Raw genomic sequence first — 18,896 nt, forward strand, 5'->3', positions numbered from 1 at the left:
GATGGATCATTTCCTTTATTACTTGACGCATTATAATGAGTCATGTAGTTCATGCAATGCAGTTTAAGAAGAAAATGTCTTTAAAGGCAGTTATACACCAAGTGTCTTTTAACTTACGTTGTAATATCAGAGTATAACTCCAACATTTAAAGCAGGATCTTTGAGTTGTTGGTTGAGTTTTAGCTAATTGTTATTTTTTTCCGTAATTGAACCGCAATCATTATTTTTACTTTTTTATTATGCACCCATCACTCCCTCTATTAAATCGACTTCTTATTTAATGGAAAAGAAATGGAAATAGTTAGATATACCAAAGGAACACGTTTAAATTGATTATTTTTCCAAAGTAAGTCAAAACTTCAGCACAATTTCAAAATAAGTATTTAAATGTAAAAGCAACAAACCCAACTTTTTCTGGAAGCTGAAAACCTGAAATATGAGGCATCTTTGTATAACAAGTATTTCACAAATACTAAAGCTGTTTCTCGTTACGTTTTATAAACCCAAAACATTTTATGTATCCTTACATTTTTTCCCTGCAGTCAATATTGTGATATATACAGTTTGGCTGATTACCGTAAATTTACAACACGGCGTGTTAATTCATAGCAACAAGTAACTGAGAAAAATAAAATAAGAAAATGACAAAAAAAACTGAAACTTTCTCATGTGCTTCATTTAATCTGCATTCAGGTCTGGCCTGCACACCTGAACCATCCTCAAACAGATTTTATATTCATGGTCATTTAGTAGTTATTCTTTTAATGTGCTTTATGAACACATTTGACATGGATCTGATTGGAACTCCAGCACTGGCACGAAGGAATCCCCTAACATAATCAACACACCAGGCCCTGATTACCAATATGGAATAAACCTGGGACCAGTGCTCCATCTGTAATCAGGAAAATGTCCCTGCATGATAAGCTTTAATAGTAGAGTATCCCACTGTCTCCCTATAATCGTCCACAGGGCGGTAAACATTAACAGGCTTGTTTACCTGTACAGGACTGCAAGGGGAATTTTCCAAGGACAAAGCTGTTACTTCTTAATGACAGTGGAAGTCAGAAGAGGCCGAGGTTTTTAACATTCAACCAAGCAGATAGTCCTCAATATTATCTCTGCGTTTTGAATGAGGAAGTATATTTCAGCTGGATTTCTGAGTGTGTAATATCTGCAAAAAGACCCACAGAGATGGAAAGGAGCAAGAGTGAATCAACAGGCCTGATGGGAAATGGTCTAAAATAAACTGAGAGTGAGTAGTTGATGACGGCACATTATTTCAGACCACGTGCTGATGAAGAAGTCTTTGTTACGACTGAACTGGACGGGGTCACTGACAAGAATTCGCAGACAGCATTTCCCCTTCGACACACTCACACCTGAGGACATCCGACAGATTTGTCAAAACCATTCTGAAACAGCAAGGGGAACAAGTTTCCCCTTTTGCAAAGAGAAACTTATCATGTAGTAGGATGTTTCCGGTGGGTAGAAGTAATCTATTTCTGACATTCTCGATTTGCAAAAATGTTAAGAAAATGAGGTCAAATCTGGTCTACATCACTGTAGTAAAAGCTACCTCTCCACCTGTCGTGTGATTGTAGCGTACTCGGAGCCACAACAGGAAGAGCTCTGCACACGCTCGTGTTCCCAGAAACGTGTCTCTCTGCTGCTTAATTCAACCAACAGATGAAAACACAGCTGACATAACCGGCTTCACATGCAAAGGCTCCTATGCATCTTCATGTGCATACTTTAAATATGCTCTTCATGTGAAAACAAACTTCACACACATTAAAAGACGACAGACACGAAGACAAGCGATTATTTTACTCCAAAAACTTTTTTTTTTTTTATTGTTGAATGAAACAGTGGGGGTTGAATGTACAGCAAACAAAGATAACATCAGTCTCCTTCTGGGAACTGCATATCCCATCATGCTCTAACTTAATCCTTCAGGTGACAGGGCCCTGCTCGCTCAGTCTCGCTCTGCCAGGGCCATCAGGTGGGTGTCCACTTCAGTCTCTGCCAGAATCCTGGAGAGAGCACACTCATGAGTACTGCATCCAAAAGATACACTAAATACGAGTCAGCCCTGAATAAAGATGCTTTGACGTACAACGGATACTGACGGAAAAAAAGAGATTATTAAGGGTTTTTGGGAGCCACAAAATCGTCTGCATGAGCTGCTTTCATTTGGAGAATTTCATACTTTCAGTGCTGGGCACACGTCTATGTTACACATTCATTTGTTAATTCAGTTTTAACTTGAATGTTTCTTCTGAAAATGCAAAAGAGAACATTTAAATGTCATTAACTTTATTTTTGTTATTTGAATGAGACGACAGTTATTGTCTCTTTCTTCAACTGAAGTAAAGTAAAGTAAAAAAAAGAAAGCAAAAGAAATCGTGACCAATGTGCAGGTTAATAGCGTTCACCGACAGGTTATGGAGGGTCTGACGATCTCTCCCACAACATTTTACACACCTAGCATTCATTTTCCTTCTGATCCATTCTGATCAGTTTTTATGCACCAATTTCTGACTTTTCTGAATACACAATACATTCCTTTGAATCCTTTTTTAAACATGTGGACTTGAGAGCTGTAATGTTTCGGGTCATTTTTAGGACAGACACATTCACACTTGCCTCTGCACGTGTACCGAGCGCTGATACAGCACCGAAGTAACTGCCAACAGCCTGGACGAATGCTCTGACCGCACCGCGCGTCTCCGGTGGCAAAACAACAGAACTCCCGTTTTAAAACGTTCCGATCCCGGAGCCGCGTGTGGGGAGATTTCTTATCGAGATGCAGCGAGCCCGAGAGAGCGCCGAATCACATCTGCAGCAAGCAGCTGCACACAACGGGAAAATTCAACGTCTGAAGTTGTGTGCTTTGTACGCAAAGACCAAACAGCTTTCTCTCCCTCTGCTCCACTGCAGAGCAGGAAGCCAATCGCAGCTGTTTTTTTTTTAACTTACAGAGACCCCTCAACACGTTGCTGTTGAGGCTTTGATTGATACTTGAACCCCCCTGTTCAAGTATCAATCAGGGGGTCTCGGACCCCCCTCAACATGTTGTGTCTTCAACCTAAACATACAGAAAGGCCTCTTCATATTTACCAGAAGAGTCCCTCTTAAAACCTAATATTCCCCTGTTATAGCTCACATTCAAAGATCATTTCAGTCACATTTATACTGCAGACGGTCTTGTACCTGAACTTGGGCTCCTGTGTTGTGACCACGCCCACCTCCAGTTCAGAGGGCTTGAAGTCAATGGAGAGAACAGTTGACAGACAAGAGATCGCCGTCTGTAAGGAAGACAGAGTGCTTATCGTATGTGTTTCTGTATGACACTTATCATTTAATGATGGTAATAAAATAATAAACCCCACAGCTGGAAACCACCTGTAGGGTTACTTTTGCTTTCAGGTTCCTCTACCTGAGTTCCCTGCCTGTAAAAGAGATTTCATTTGTACCTCAATAGTTTGTTCAAAAGTCCAGTCCAGTTTCTTTTTTACTTTCTTCTCCAGGAAGCTGGTGGCTTCCGTCTGTTTCACTCCAGCAGCAGTGGCCTTAAAGCCACAGTAGTAGCCTGCTGGGTCGCATTTGTACACCTGGGGTCCGAGCTCCTCGTCGACGCCGATCACGATCATACCTGACGGCAACAGAGGAGCCAGGAGAGTTACACTTGGCATCGCTGCTATAAAGCCTACAGATTTGTCTGAAACGCGCCTACAAACATGTCACCATTAAATTCGACAGCACATCATGAAATATACTCACAGCAGCCCAGTGGTCTCATCTCAGCGTTCTGCGTGTACACTTGCGAGATGTCAGCCATTCTCTTACACAGCATGTCCACTGGGATCTCGTAACCGTACTTGTATTGCCAGTTGGCGGCCTCGTAGCGAGCTCGCTGGACTTGGGACCGGCTGTCAGCTGGACGATATCAGACACAGGCCGTGAGAAGGGAAAGGTGGCAGATTTTTTTTTTCCCCCAAAGCATCCACTTGACGATAAGTCAAACATGAAGTGAAACGCTTGAATGAAAATACAGAGAGCAGCCAGCTTGGTAAAATCAAGTTCTTATGGAGGAGGAAGAGTGAGCCACAGAGAACACAGGGACGATTGTTAAGACACACCCCCTTTAACTTGTTCCAAAGAATCACAGAAAAGACATTTTTTTTCCAAGGATTTTTTTTCTTCTCAAAATCTTTTTTTCCTTCCTTTCCGTTTTTCCAAGTACTGACAAACCACCGCGGGTGCTGCTAACAGACGCCAACATAGTTTAAAAGGAAAGTGGAAAGTTTATCAAATGCAATCCTCGGGGAAAGGGGAAAAAAGGAAAGTAAATTTTGCTGAATACACAAAGACTAAACGTAAAAAAAAAACTACCAACTAGAAATGGTCTTTCTACAGCTGGACTCTTTTTTTTAATTGACTCAGACAATGACAATAAAAGAATATGCTAACAGTGTGTGTTTCATTCATGACGTGTTCCGCTTACCTGTCATCCCAGACATTACGCATCCAATATTATCTGTTATTCTGAAGAGGTGGGTCACTGTGGCCGAGTCCAAAAGCTTGTCCTGTGTGAGTGAGGAGAAGGTTTAACTCAAAGAGCAATCAATATAGCAATTCAGCAAAGCAGCTTATTCTTAACGGTCCATATGGATCTAATACAACACATTCAAAGCCTCCTTGGACATTTGCTCCGTCTGTCTTTTGATAATTCAAGTTAAACACTCTAAACTGAAACATTATCAGTGTCTCTTAAACAACATCACCTTTTTTAAAATACACAAGTAAACATCTCAATCGTGAGAAACTTTCCATAATAATAATACTACATTTTATTTATGGGCACCTTTTATATCACTAAAGGTCACCTTACAGAAAAATGTGTGGGTGTGTGTGTGTGCGTGCGTGTGTGTGTAGTTGTTTCATAAGTGTCTTAATCAGTGTGCGGCTCGTGTGTTAAACAGAATTCATTGCAGAATTGTTGATATACACGACTCACAATAAGTTAGGGATATTGTGAGGTCCTCAGTGGTTTTCATACAAAAGGTGTTTGTTTCACTTCAGTGATTTTCAGGATAGGGAGGCAATTGTATTAGGGTGATAGACAGCCCATTTTGTGTTTTCCATGTAATGATCTCACTGTGTACAGTGTGCCTTACATATTGGGGCCAATACCAAAAAATACAAAAAGACAACCCTTTTCAATGTGGCATCAATTTCACTCTGTGGGCATAAAAAAAGTCACTAAACAGACGAGCAGCCCCACCTGGCCATCGCGCACCTTCAGGTCTGTAGCAGGAGGTCAGATATTGCTCGTGAACTTGGTGTGTCATCAGCAGACTTGCAGCAAGACACAGAACTACTGACAGTGTTCGTGACAGACCGCAATGATGATCATTGCCTAAGGACCTGTGCACTCAGACACCTTTATGCTACTGTCACACAGCTGCAAGCCTGTTTACGAGGAGTGAGGAGTACGAGGGCTTCCAGGCAAACCATTCCCAACCGACTCCACCGCTTTGGCTTGATGCCGGACGACTGTTGCAGGTGACTCCACTGACACCAAGACACGACTGTTTGCAGTGGGCACAATTCTCATAAAAATTCAGACCAAATCGGAAAAGACCTCATGTAAATAACAATATCCCTAACTTCTTGTGAGTAGTGTATGTGTGAGGTAATTTTTTGGCATAAAACAGATCTGATGCCAACTTACCGGTACTTTTTTCTGTGTTACAACAACGGCACAGTCCTTCCCCCTGACCGCTACAGATGTTAGTCCACCTTGGTTGATGGCCTTGAAAGCATATTCTGCAAACAAAAAACACAAGGAGGGTTATAAGAAATGATGATCCCAAGCTAAAGCCACTTGTACGGGTTAATATTATTTTATTATATTTATCTATAATCGATGTAAACAGAGACTTGTTTAACTTCTGGGCTCGTTTCTGGCCTATTGTTAATCACAAAACAAATTGTTCTGCACATGTTCAGTTTAGCTCTAACATACTAGGTGACTTCTCATGTTAAACCTAAACTACAAGCAAAGTTAAATCGACTTGATTACATTCTTATTTACGGCGCATTGTCCCTTTAACTGTAACCAGCGTTTACAGTAGTAGGTCAAAAAATGCACACACTTCTATAACGGGGTGACTTAGCAGCATGGTAAAGATAATTTCAGCAAAAGAAACATCACACTGACTTTGTAGGACTGCTGTAAAGTGTCCACAATGAATCAGCTTGATTAACTGCAAAGCTAACCGTGCTAACTTGTAGCCATGTTCAGTCGCGTTATTTTAATATATATTGAAGCTTCAGTAACGTTTAAACACACTAGAAACCAGTACAACACGGGCACTACTTTCATTTGTAACTTAAGATTCTGCTTTCTCTTCAGGTGAGTGTAATATAATCACACAGAAGAAGCCCAGCTACGCAAACCATGACAGAGCATTTAGCTAGCTAGCTAACAGGTTAGCCTCCGAGCCGGCTTTAGTGTGACACTGACCGACTTGATAGAGTCTCCCCTCCGGAGAGAAGATGGTGATGTGTCGGTCAAAACCTGCACTCGAGCCTCGGGACATTTCACAAGGGTTATGTTGGACGAGAAGTTCCTTCAAATAAATGTATCAAGCTGAATTTACTTCATGCACAATATTTCCATCCGGTAGTGTAACCGACGGCCTCTCAACTTCTTCCGGTGTCAAGGACCTGCTGCGTTGCTATGGTGATATGACATTCAAACGATGCCCGGTGTGACAACTTGGTCATTTTTGTTGTTGCTCCTGTATTATTAAAGGCCTTACGTCTTTGCACCTATTGTGAGGGAACTATTATTAATTACACAATTAACATATTTAACTACTAATTCATATTTGTATGCACGAGCAGGTCAATGTTTCCTTAAGTCGGGTCGAGACCCCCTGTGGCGTCGCAAGAAGTCTTCCAAACATCTAATAAATATTTCAATTAAATGGAAAACAATAAATAAATAATAATTAAAAAACGAGTGCCTTACAATTTTCAAATAAAAGCATATTATTGAAACACTTTGTAGTGACAACAACTGAAAACAGAAAGAAGCCGATATGGGACATTCGTGCTCATAGCCACAATTAAAATAGTTTCCTAATGTGTAAAAACAAGATCTGCTGCTCTTTGTGATGCACATTTTTCAAAAGATCTTTACGATCGAGTAGCTGTGTGTTTTAACTTTAAATTAAAGTTTTGGATTTCCTGTTGAAAGTGATCCAATGTTATTGTTGATATATTACACTGAAGTGCAATTGTCTTCACTGAGCTGCAATGATTAATCATATCATAGTCTATGCAGGCCTACAGGTTCACGGATACTAATAATGTCTGTAATCATTTTAAAGATTGGACTTATGGCAACAGCAGTGGGGTATATAACCAAAACAATGCAGACGTGTAAGTTCCCATGAGTGTACAACAAGTCAGAGTGTTGGGTTTCACACACTGCAAAGCAAAGTTGAAAATACATTGTGGCCTTTAGTTTTTATATATAGCCTATAATTGGCAATAATTATGATGTATGAAAATAGGCTAATACTGTATGTGGACTTGTCACAGTCAAGGTGTTCCAAAAACAAAAACAATGGCTCTGTCGTTGTTTCTCTTTGCCATGTCATTGTGACTTGGAGCAGGCTTGTGCAGTACCAGGAATTATTGGCACCTGCGTGTTTCCTACAATTACAACATTCCTTCCAGGAAAAAAATATTATCATTGCATACTGGAAAATGTATACTATTTTCAGTGTTATCAGTGACACCAGTGCATTTCCTCCTAGCCAAATGTTTGCCAGGTACAAATGCATGTTATTTGCAATATTGTGACGTGCATGACATGGTTAAAGACACAAGTTATATACTTTACCCACAAGGAAGTATAAAGAATCATCAGACAATCTGCCTGCTGTTACACACAGTAGTTTATACCCAAGTTAAGCAAAACTGTTGTTAATGTACATATAAATCACTGTGCATGAACTGTCATAGTTTTGTTATTGTCAGCTTCTGCTAGCATTTTGTTATATGACTCCCCAATGTCATACATTAGCTGTTAAAAGAGTGAACAACATATTGCAATAACCTGCACAGAGAGGCTCCAATGGTAACTATATAAGTCTGGCACTGAGACATATTGAAAACAGACTCCCTTGTGACACCAAAAGTTGACTTCTGTTATCATATAACAAGCAGAGTAAACTTGAGTGAGCAGTCTTATTAATCGTTTGACAAAATCATCAACGGATTACATCCTTGTTCCTGAAAAAAAAAGAACTGCAAGTGTGCATGTGTCATCGTGGATTTTCCCTCATTCGCCATATCTAACACAGCTGCATACAGAATGTTTCCTTCCTCTTTGTGGCTCACCTGCATCTTTAGATAGTGACTCATACATACTCAGCTATCATGATTGTTGATAAGCAGGATTTGGCAGTGCCATCGGGAGTTACCTTGTAATACCTCGTGATATGGTTATAATGAAAAGTTTCAGTCCTTGTCATTAGCCTATTTTAATACTGCACCCACTGATGACCTACATGGGAGTATTTTTTTATTTAAGTACTTAACCACTTTTCTCAGCTATGACTCAATCACACAAGTTGTATGCAATAATGGTTTTTTTTTAGCAACAATTCATCATCATCCCCTCCCTTATCATCATCATTATTATCATCATCATATAAATCTTAATGCATCTCCAGTATTGCAAAAACGTTTCCACTCCTGCACAAGCAGTATTTAGTCTTACTAAATAAAGCTGCAGAATGATGAAGACAAGAGTTTGCAAAGCAGATTTTGCCACTACAAAACATGCATCTATCAACATAAATGTAACTTTAAAAGTTAAGGAATTTATACCATATATTTTTTGGAGATCTATTCTCAGGGCCTAATTTAAATTCTTGCATGAATTAAACAAATTATTCAAAGGTAATACCATGCTTGTTAGGTTGCATCTGCACAGAGACAGCAAACCTCCCCACCCATTTTAATACCCCTCTACCACGATGCCTCTCATTTACCTCCCCCTTTCCTGTCCCCTTCCCCACCTCCGCTCTCTCTCTCTCTTTTTCCATCCCCATGGTTCTGTTCTTACTTTATAAACGTACCGCTCATTCATACAGTCCCAGAGCTGCATTTGCACTCTGTATTCACAATAGAAACCAGAAAAGACCCCCACCTCCATGTCTCAGAGAAGAGGCGTGGGACTCACTTGTGGAGTGCAGGGGGATCTCCACCATCTATGAAAATACTTGTCTTTTCATTTTTTTTCGTTTTTTTTTTAATATTGCAAAGCCCCAATCTGGCTAATGTTTTCCAAGCACAAAAGTTTAGATGTTAAGCAATATAGGAAACACTAAAACTCCTCATAACTTCAAATGAAACATGAGCAGTTTGGACTCATTCTGTCATACTATAATAAACATTTTAATAGCCTTTGTTCCCGTAACAACAGACATTTTTAGCATTACGAACATTTTCCAAACATATTCCTCTTTAACTGTCTGTTGAACATGCTTTTCTATGCAAACCCTGTTACCAAACCATTAGTTTAGTACTCATAAGGAAGCATAAAACTATAAAGCCAACACAGAATATTTATCGCATTGTAAAGCACACGGTTTCTTAGAATGTGCATGCTCTCAGCGGCTTCCAGGAACAGCTTATCTTTAGTGAGGTGTAATACAGAAAGATGCAAAAGAGATACAGGTCTATCGTGCATGTGTGTGACAACAATGTTGCGTGCTTTCTTCCTTTTACAACATACACCTTCTTCAGAATTTGCATGCTGTTGTAAGTCGTCTTGTGGTTTGTCACACACAGACACACATCAGTGGTTTCACATTAACTTGGAGGTGAGTTGCAATTAGTGACGCCCCAAATTATGCACAAGGGAATACTTAATTTAATTTAATTTACACTTTATTAATCCCACAAGGGGAAATTCAGTTTTTACACTCTGTCTAACACACACATAGGCCGAGATACACACTCATGCACAAACAGGGTTCTAGTGACATGCATTAATGGAGAGGTCTCAGAGTGAGGGGGCTGCCCACAGCGAGCGCTCCAGAGCAGTTTTGGGGTTCGGTGCCTTGCTCAGGGGCACCTCGGCAGTGCTCAGGAAATGGACTGGCACCTCTCCAGTTACCAGACCAGTTTCCGGACTTGGTCCGTGCCGGGACTTGAACCGGCGACCCTCCGGTTCCCAACCCAAGTCCCTACAGACTGTGCTACTGCCGCCCATTAAGGTATGTGTTGGAAAATCCACCACAGAATCTTGTCATTCAGGACTTGCTGCATGACTGACAGCAGACTCATCCGTCTTTAGGGCGTAGAAACATTGGGGTTTAACAGTGAACCACCCAGGTTCTTTGTTCAGATTCACAGGCACTGAGTGTTGTTGTAGACAGCTTTACTTTGCAGAACAGATGACAGACCTGTACGAAGAAATCACACCTGTTTATTTTATTATTGTGCAACCTAAAACCCTGATGTCCAAAAATGGATGGTTATTGACTCCCCCCCCCCCTTCCCTGTTTAAAAAAAATCCAGACACACAAACTATGTGGACACATAGTTGTGTTGCACTCCTCTCAATGTGCATTATGTCAGCTTGTCCTGACCGCAGGCTGCAATCAGTTAGTGATACTTCTACTTCTGCTTCTTGCCAGGAAATGTTGCTGTTGGTCTTGTATGTTTTTTGGCATATCTTGAATAACCTAAATTTATCTACTATTTAGGAAATGTTGTGTTTTTTCGGACCAAAATGTGATTAGCACTGATGTGATTTTTCCACAGCTAAAGACTGTATGTGCGCTGAAATGGGAGAGAAGAGAAAACAAAACCTTCGAACAGAAAGTAAAATACATCTCAATTGCAACCACATGGTAACATATAACACATACCAAATGCCAAGGCAAAGCTTAAGTTACATGATACAGAAATGATAACCGCTCCAAATCACACCCATCCTCTTTTTAAAATATATGATTGTTTTGTAACATTGAACAGTGGTGTTACAAATACACTTTGCTGACTAAGTTATGAACTTACCTTACATGAGCCTACAGTTGGCATGGCCACATTGAATTACCTGCCATTAATAGCAATTGAGCTATAAGGGGAAAACAAATAGATATGAATGATCAGACTGTCCAGACCACATCTGGAGGGTAGTACCGTATCTTTGAATTCTGATCAGTTCTTACTGAGCGTGTTAGTGCTATCTACAGTGTGATCCTATTCTCTTTTAAGCATTAATTTAGAATTAGGACATTGATGTACTTGAAGCTACAGTGAGGAGTTTTAAGCTGGTTATGAAACTGACTGAAATTAACGCTGATGCACAGAATATGACTGAAAAGCGAATACGAGTATCTGGAATAAGATTGTTCATGTGGCTATTTCTATTTATGGCAATGCGGGTCAATGCCGCCTGGTCGATGTCAGAATACTTTACCAGCTGCAGAAAAAGCCCCAATATGTTTACAGCAAAGATTCGTGGTGTGTTATATGTTTCAATGTTAAAAAGAATTAGAACCTTACGTTGGCATAGAGATTAGATGTGTTGGTTTGTATAATGGGAAGCCAAAAGAGCCAGTGTGACGCGGGTAAAGAGAAGGGCGAGGCAGAGATAGACAATGACTGTCTGAAATTGCTTATTGCTCTAAGCACTTAGAAAAAAGCATACATTTAAAGAAAGATCTGCCACAGTGCTAAATGCCAGTCAAGTAGTAAAATAGTAGCTGGAGTTAGCAAATCCTCTCTTTCAATAGCTATTCATGATGCTAATTGATTTGCCAATCATTTTGCCTATAGAGTCATTTAAATCCTTCTTATGATGAGGATCCAAAAGTTGAAAGTTTAATGAAAGTGGTGATTTCGAACAGCTTTCAATTGAGCCTACAAGGGGCTGCTGACGTCATCTTGTGCTCTCGGAGTGTTGTTTGAAAGCAATTTCACCATACCTTTTATCACTAAAAATCAGTCTACAAGTAAGAAGAGTGAGTAAGCGCTTATTTCGACCTGAATTAATCATATAAGAACAGGTGTCTGTGGTTAGAAGGGCCAGCATGGAAGGGGGGATATCCGAGGTTTTAAACCACATATGTCTCTAAATGTCACACATACAAAAAAAGTCTAAAATAACTTACACATGACATCCCAAAGATAGACACAACACAAGTTATATTCAGACACTGCAGTAGGTGCATTAATTCAAATTAAAATGTATCCACTGTATGCACACAATGTGAAAAGTAATAAAGAAATATAAATGGGATATAAATATACAAAGAAACCCACATGGAGGAATGTCAGAGTGGTGGGAGAGATTAATAATAGAGCCAGCTAACTCCCACATATGTCTCTTATTCCTGAATATAACCACAAATGTGTTCTGCAGGAGGAGCAGATTAATTCAAGCTCTATGAAAAGGAGAGGGCCTGCTATGTGCATTAAAAAAACAAAAACAAGTGCATAGAAATAAGTGGAGGCATGTTAAACAAATTGATCAAACTAGACCTGAAGAAAAACCATAACAGGGCCTTCAGACAACAACAACAACCTTAACGTTGTGTAAGTCATCTGTTTGAGGAAGTAAACATGTCTCTCACTGTGCTACAGGGCAGCAGGAAATCCAAAACCTCTTCTCCTTTTTCAAAGTCTCTCAGTGTTTTGAGAATCCTGCACAGTGTCTCTCCGCAGGCGTATTCAGACAGGCCTTAAATATCAGGTTCTACTGGTGAGCCGTGTCTCATAGCCGACTCACTGTATTAGCCTCTACAGTCAATTATGCCTCATGCCGAGCTATCTCATTATATGTCCCTTTAATGCCCATCATATGATAGCAGAGTGCAAACCAGACATGCAGGGTTTTACTCACGCACTGACAGAAAGTGCAACCGTACTCCTTGCCCTCGGGCTGTGAAACCCTCTCTTTCATTTTGGTGAATTTAAACCAGAAAACACAAAACGTTGCTGCAACAGCTACGGTTCAAAACACCCAGGAAGCAGCAAATTTATTTGCTCTGATTTTATTTTAATTAATACAATCCTCACAATTTATAATACATTTCAGTTATGGAACATACTGTTTATTATTACAGCACCGACTGATCTTTGGTCTTTTTTCAGCAACACAACATATATTATATTGACATATTATCACCTAAAGGGTCAAGTTGACATGACAAACATGGTCGCTGTTGTCTTTTTAAACACCAATAAGTTGCAGTTGCTAATGTTTCGAAGCACTAATCAAGGCCTATTGTCACTCTCTTATAGCTCTGGAATTTTAAAGCAAAAATACAACATTTAGCTTCTTCGCCTAACTTTCAATTCTACACTTGTCTTAATAGCCAATAGTTAGTGAGTCCCACTTTTAAAGATAGGGTACTCAGTACACGTTTTGTAAACCCATCCTGCCTCTCTGTCTCCCTGCTTGTTCTCTAAGCATGCACGAGCCCACACTCAAAGCGTGAGCTGAAATCCTCTTCTGGATAAATGAGAATAGTGTAAGTGAGGGACGGGGGTTTTGAGCAAGCACAAAGGGTAGGTGGTCGGTGAAGAAGGAGCACGGAGGGAAAGCTAATTTCAAAATCCTAATAGTTGGGGGCGCCGATAGCTCAGCGGCAGCGACAGCGCGCGTACCATGTTGCGAGGCCTCGCTCCTCGCGCGGGCGGCCCGGGTTTGCGTCCGGCCTGTGGCCACTTTCCCGCATGTCTCTCCCCACTCTCTCTTTTCTGTGTAAGCGCTAACTGTTCAAAACGGGACTGTTGTGCCTACAGTGTATGCCTCATCTTTATTGTAAGATGCACTGATTTGAACTGAGTCCTTTGTGTATGTATCTGAGTGGATCATGTCTGAATATGGGGCACTCATGAATCTTTTTTCAAGCTGTAATGGTGTGTAAAAATTAATCTTAGGCGCCAGTATTGGCTAATTGTAAAAATAACAAAGGCAAAGAGACAGCAAAGCACAGAACTGTTGAGTAAGAAAGGCAGCTACATCAACGTGGCACTTCTTCCTCTCCAAACTGGAGTGTAAACCTACGAGTGGAAACTAAAGAGATTTCCAGGTACAGAAGATGGCTGATGCAAAACCTGGAAAACCCATGTAAAGAGTCATTTTGGAAGCCAGCAGTTCCTGGTGGCTTCAGTAATAACAGAGTGAAGTTAGTAATCTCCTGATGGCTTAAGAAAAGAGAAAACACCCTGCCGCACTGCAGAAATGCCAACTGTACTTTGCAGCACTATAGTCGTCAAACAATGTGTTCACTGGGCCATGGCAAATGTGATCCTGAAAGGGATACACCGATAATACATCGAACCAGAATTTGAAATACCAACAAGAACAATAATACTTTTGTAAGATTAGGCCATGTTTGAGCAAGGCACTTCATGGACAGGCTTGTGGCACAGACTGTGAAAGGGCAAAGTTACAAAAAACTGTGACTCATGTCTGCACACTACTGTACGCCTATAAAAAATCCCTCCCTTTCACACACATATGTATTCATTAAGTGAGTTTCCCCATTGTCCATAAATGGAATAACATGCTCTCATCGATCTTATTTGGTTATTTTAGATAGTCAAAGAGGATTATAAATATGAACACTCAAGGATGAAGTCACTTTCGGGAATGTTAGGGGAATTTGGTGTAAGAAAATGTTTCCCAAATAAGTTAAGAGCTGGTATGATCATGAAATGAAATAAGTTTATGATGCTTCACCACAGACTGTCCTATTGATGTCCTCTTCCCATTTTCTGCCTGTGCTTTCACGCTCCCAACATTCCCAAAGTCAACTGCATCCAAAAAAATCAAGCCGGCATATGAGCTTCCACGCAATATCCTCAGTCTAGTAAGATTTATTGCTAGCTAGAGGGTACGTTGGATCTTCAAACCACCCCCTTAACTGCAAACTCCACTTTCATTTCAGCAGTGAGATGTTTTGAAAAACGCAGGAATGTGCACACAGAGGATTGCTAGAGTGGAATTTTTGCTGGGAATTTCCCACTGCTGTGTGTTTGCACATGCGTACAAGAGGGTGTGCATGCAGCCGAGGAGGAGCGCAAAGCGTAAACAAGTCAAATGGACTCAGGTGCACAGCTCTATTCAAAGATGCAGAAAACAAGTGTGGGCCAAAAGATAAGTGTCAAGTATGCCTCTTGTTTGTGCCAGAGCTATTTGAGATCACTTATGTAAATTGGAAATGTCCTCTACATGCTGTCAAACAAACACGCCAAGTTATTCCAACCACTTTTCTTATTCTCTTTTAACTCAGTTAGCTACAACAACATGCAAGATGCATTTCAGTATAAACCTGTACATGCATGGTTAGAAGCTGCTTTATTTCTAAAAGCAATTTCAAGAAATGAAAGAAAGAAGCTGTGTCCAAAATCTGCAGTTGTGTTTAAGTTTAAAGTGCACTTTTGCAGAAGTGGCGGACTACTGCTGACCTCCAGTAGCACTTTCACAGTTAGATTCTGCTTCTCTCCCTGCTGAAATCCCCCAAACTTTCCCCTCCGCCAAATCCTTTCTCCAGGCTGCCAAGATAATGGTCTTTTCAGGCCTCCCATGATCCACACTCTGCTGTGGATCCGCCGCAGCTGGTAAACCGGCTGCCTTCCTGGCAATGAACATCTTACACCGGCCATGTGTTCTACCTAATTGATTTTCCAGGGTAGAGCAGAGGGCAGTGTTATATAGACGGGACACGGCGGTGGGGAAGCTTTCTGGCCCAGATGTGTGCAGTAGCAGTCGACCAGGCGCACATCTGCAACCGTTTGAACCTACTTGGGGAATTCCTCTCTCACTATGTCTCTGTTTTTTTTTTTATCGTACTGAATCCTCGTCTGAGGACAATACAGTGCCTGACTAACTCCTTCTGTTCTTCCTCTCGTATTTCCCTCTGAGGGTCTGATCTGTTTCCCCCACAGACAGACTAACAGGTCGGTCTGGTAGCCACTTGAGAAGGCGTGGGATCTTTTCTCTATGGGACATGTAAAGACCGATAAAAGGTATTCTGTAAACAGACAAAACAAGCACTTCGACATGAAGCTGGTACCATGGTCTTTGAGTGCACGTCACTACACATACCCACGACAAAGAGAAGACGCAAAGATTTCAGCCACAAGTGCTTTTTCAAAGCAAAAAAGTAAAAGATAGACTTCAGCTTACATAAAGAGCCTCCAAAAATGTAAATAACAATTTAAATTGAAGTGCTTTGACTGGGTTATATATAACAAAAGGCTAAATATATCTATTGTTTTGCTGCTGCGTGGGTTTGCCAGAGAACAACAAAAGCAGGGAGTTTCCTCTGTACCAGGATGTCGGGAGATTTCCTCGTATTTGCATTTTAAGATTCAGGACGCGATGTACTGATTGACATTCATCTGCGCTGATATGTAAATCAGTCTTTGACCTACTCCAGGGCAAAGTGTTCTGTCTCTCTTTACTCTGCCTACGGGATATTTTATATTTCCTCATAACTTAAGCATTCCCTGAAGACTCACATGTTCAAATGTTACCCGAGCTGAACTTGAAACACTCCTTTTTACAGACGGTGTAGGTGAACATACACAGGATTGTCCTGTTTAGCAATCTGTAAAAAATGGGCTACTTAAAGATGTTTAAGTAGTTTTTTAACAGCGGGACAACTGTGGCCTTTGGCATGTTGATAACAGACAGAGTAGAGGATACAGACGAGGATCTAAGTTCTCTTTTTAACATAACTAGAAATGTAAAAGTTTATCAGTTTCAGAAGGGTTTTTGTTCCATGTGCTTAGCTTGAGTCAGCCCTCGGAGGGTGTATACATTAGGGACAGATTAAACAGGATCCATGTCCTGTTGCTGAATGTTTAACTCCTGGTTTTAGCATTATGTCTGCAATGTGTTCAAAGTGTCATAAATCAATATGTTATAGTCTTGTAATAAAACTCCAGAATACTATGGTGGCTATATGAAGCAACAGAGAGTTATATAGGCCTACAAACTTTTCAGTCCACCATAGCTCCATGAGTGTTATCATCTTTTGGTTCTTTTTTTCTTTTCTTAAAGCCTTTAACCTTCACATTTTAGTTCAGTCATGGCACTCCTATCAGCAGGTAATGTAGGCATTGTCAGCGAAAAACAAAACAAAACAAAAAAACAAGCAAACCCTATACACTTTATGAATAGCCACAAACAGAAAAGAGACATTTAGCACCTAGCTTAAAACTTCCATAAGCAGTAAATAAAAGGTAGATATTAAGGGGAAACAGAAATCAGAGTAAATATTTGATATGCCTTTTTCATTCCTCTCTTAGTTCATTTCAATTCAAAAAACGTTATCTGTCACGTTTATGACGTTGTAACAGAAAATTACCTTTTGTTGAGGCTCAGTAACATGAAAACATACAAACATTCCCATGAAGACTCATGAGACAAGGCAATTCAAAGTGCATCACACTAGGTCATAAATAGTCAAAAGTACCCCCAGTAGGTAAAAACAAATGCAAAGCATTTTAAAAACATTGCATATCTAACATTATTTAAAATGTGTATTGCAGTGGGAATAAAAGGGTTTCTGTACGTTTTCTTTTTCGCAATACTCTGAAACGACTTCCTGAGGGGAGCAGCTGAAACGAGTGGTGGAGGGGTTGAGAAGGGTCCTGAGTGACGCAGACTGCTTTAATTTCTGCTGCTCCCATGTAAAGTTCTGACAGTTGGATCTGGGTGGTTTAGGCGTTTTTTTGTTGCATGTTTAATGATACCAGGGAGTTTTTTCTTGCATTTTTCAGTGTAAAAGTCGTGCCAGGATATGATGTTGAATGTGAGGACTGATTGAATGAGTGACTGTTATACTGTTGTTAAAATGTCCTGTCTGACATTAAAACTCAGGAGAAATATGCGTTGTGCTTAGTTTAGATACCAGCTTCTTAGTAGCTCAGACTCCATATGGATTAGTTAAATTCCATTAATTCTATTAGCTTGACAATAAAATGCTTATCATTTTGTTTTTTAAATGTTCATTGAAGTATAGCAAAATTCTTGCAGACGCCGTCAACAGGACCAGCTCAAAGGTTTCCCCTGGTCTCTTCAAGAAAAAAACGTTGTCCTGCTGTTTCAAAAGCTTTACTCTGTTATTCATATGAACAATAAGAGACAACCACAAGCTGAGCTTATCGACATGTTTAGTACTTCTGTTTCAAATTTCTGTTCACACCCCTCGCTGAACTTCACATCTACAACAGGAGTGACAGACAGTGAGGGGGGGACTGCTCTTTAGAGAGGAAAGTACCGAAAGTGTACATCTGGACCTCAGTGTGAAACATCACACTCCACCCCTTCAGGCTCATTTTTCTGCAGGGGATGTTTCACTACTGGATTGCTCTGACCAGCAGTTACATAAGCCCTTCTGCATAAGGCAGCAGGCCTCCACCCTGCGAAACAAAAACACCCACTGACCAGTCAAGTCTAAAGGCCACGATAATATGAATGACTGTTACTTGTTCCAAGAGGAAATCAAATTAAAGTCATAATTCAGGGTGTCAAAGATCCTTTATGTGAGCAAACATTTACCTATTACCTTATTAAAAAAACAAAACAGTGTTTTTAAAGCTTGAACTAAATGACAGTTTGTAGAAACACAAGTGCATTTATCCAAGTATGTTGTACTTAAGTTGTCTTTCACTTGAGTCTGTTATGCAATTTTATACTTTTACTCAACGACATCCTAAAAACAAATATGAAACTAACTTTATATTTATGAGTTTTTAAAGTCCTTATCTTGTTACTACTGGTCGATGACACTGATAATAAAACATATAATGTTATGTAAAGTGTTAGATAA

General features: G+C 40.2%; 1 protein-coding gene across 1 annotated transcript; it reads right to left on the bottom strand.

Moving 5' to 3' along the window:
- Nucleotides 1-1,824: 1,824 nt before the first annotated feature.
- Nucleotides 1,825-6,888, bottom strand: LOC306831332 (proteasome subunit alpha type-6). The gene is made up of 7 exons (XM_079355373.1): nucleotides 6,536-6,888; nucleotides 5,741-5,835; nucleotides 4,511-4,592; nucleotides 3,787-3,942; nucleotides 3,480-3,658; nucleotides 3,217-3,311; nucleotides 1,825-2,036 (listed from the first exon to the last, which is right to left on the bottom strand). The coding sequence occupies exons 1-7, from the start codon at nucleotides 6,609-6,611 to the stop codon at nucleotides 1,979-1,981; spliced, it is 741 nt and encodes a 246-aa protein (XP_079211499.1). The 5' UTR covers nucleotides 6,612-6,888; the 3' UTR covers nucleotides 1,825-1,978.
- Nucleotides 6,889-18,896: the final 12,008 nt, after the last annotated feature.

The sequence above is a fragment of the Symphodus melops genome (genome assembly GCF_947650265.1).
Source record: "Symphodus melops genome assembly, chromosome: 1".
NCBI lineage: Eukaryota > Metazoa > Chordata > Actinopteri > Labriformes > Labridae > Symphodus > Symphodus melops.

Excerpts from the sequence above, each read along its gene's own strand:
- LOC306831332 (XM_079355373.1), bottom strand. The coding sequence starts at position 6,611 with ATGTCCCGAGGCTCGAGTGCAGGTTTTGACCGACACATCACCATCTTC. Across the intron at positions 4,593-5,740 it reads TAACACAGAAAAAAGTACCG|GACAAGCTTTTGGACTCGGC; the intron begins GTAAGTTGGCAT and ends TCACTCACACAG. Across the intron at positions 3,659-3,786 it reads GATGAGACCACTGGGCTGCT|GTATGATCGTGATCGGCGTC; the intron begins GTGAGTATATTT and ends TGTTGCCGTCAG.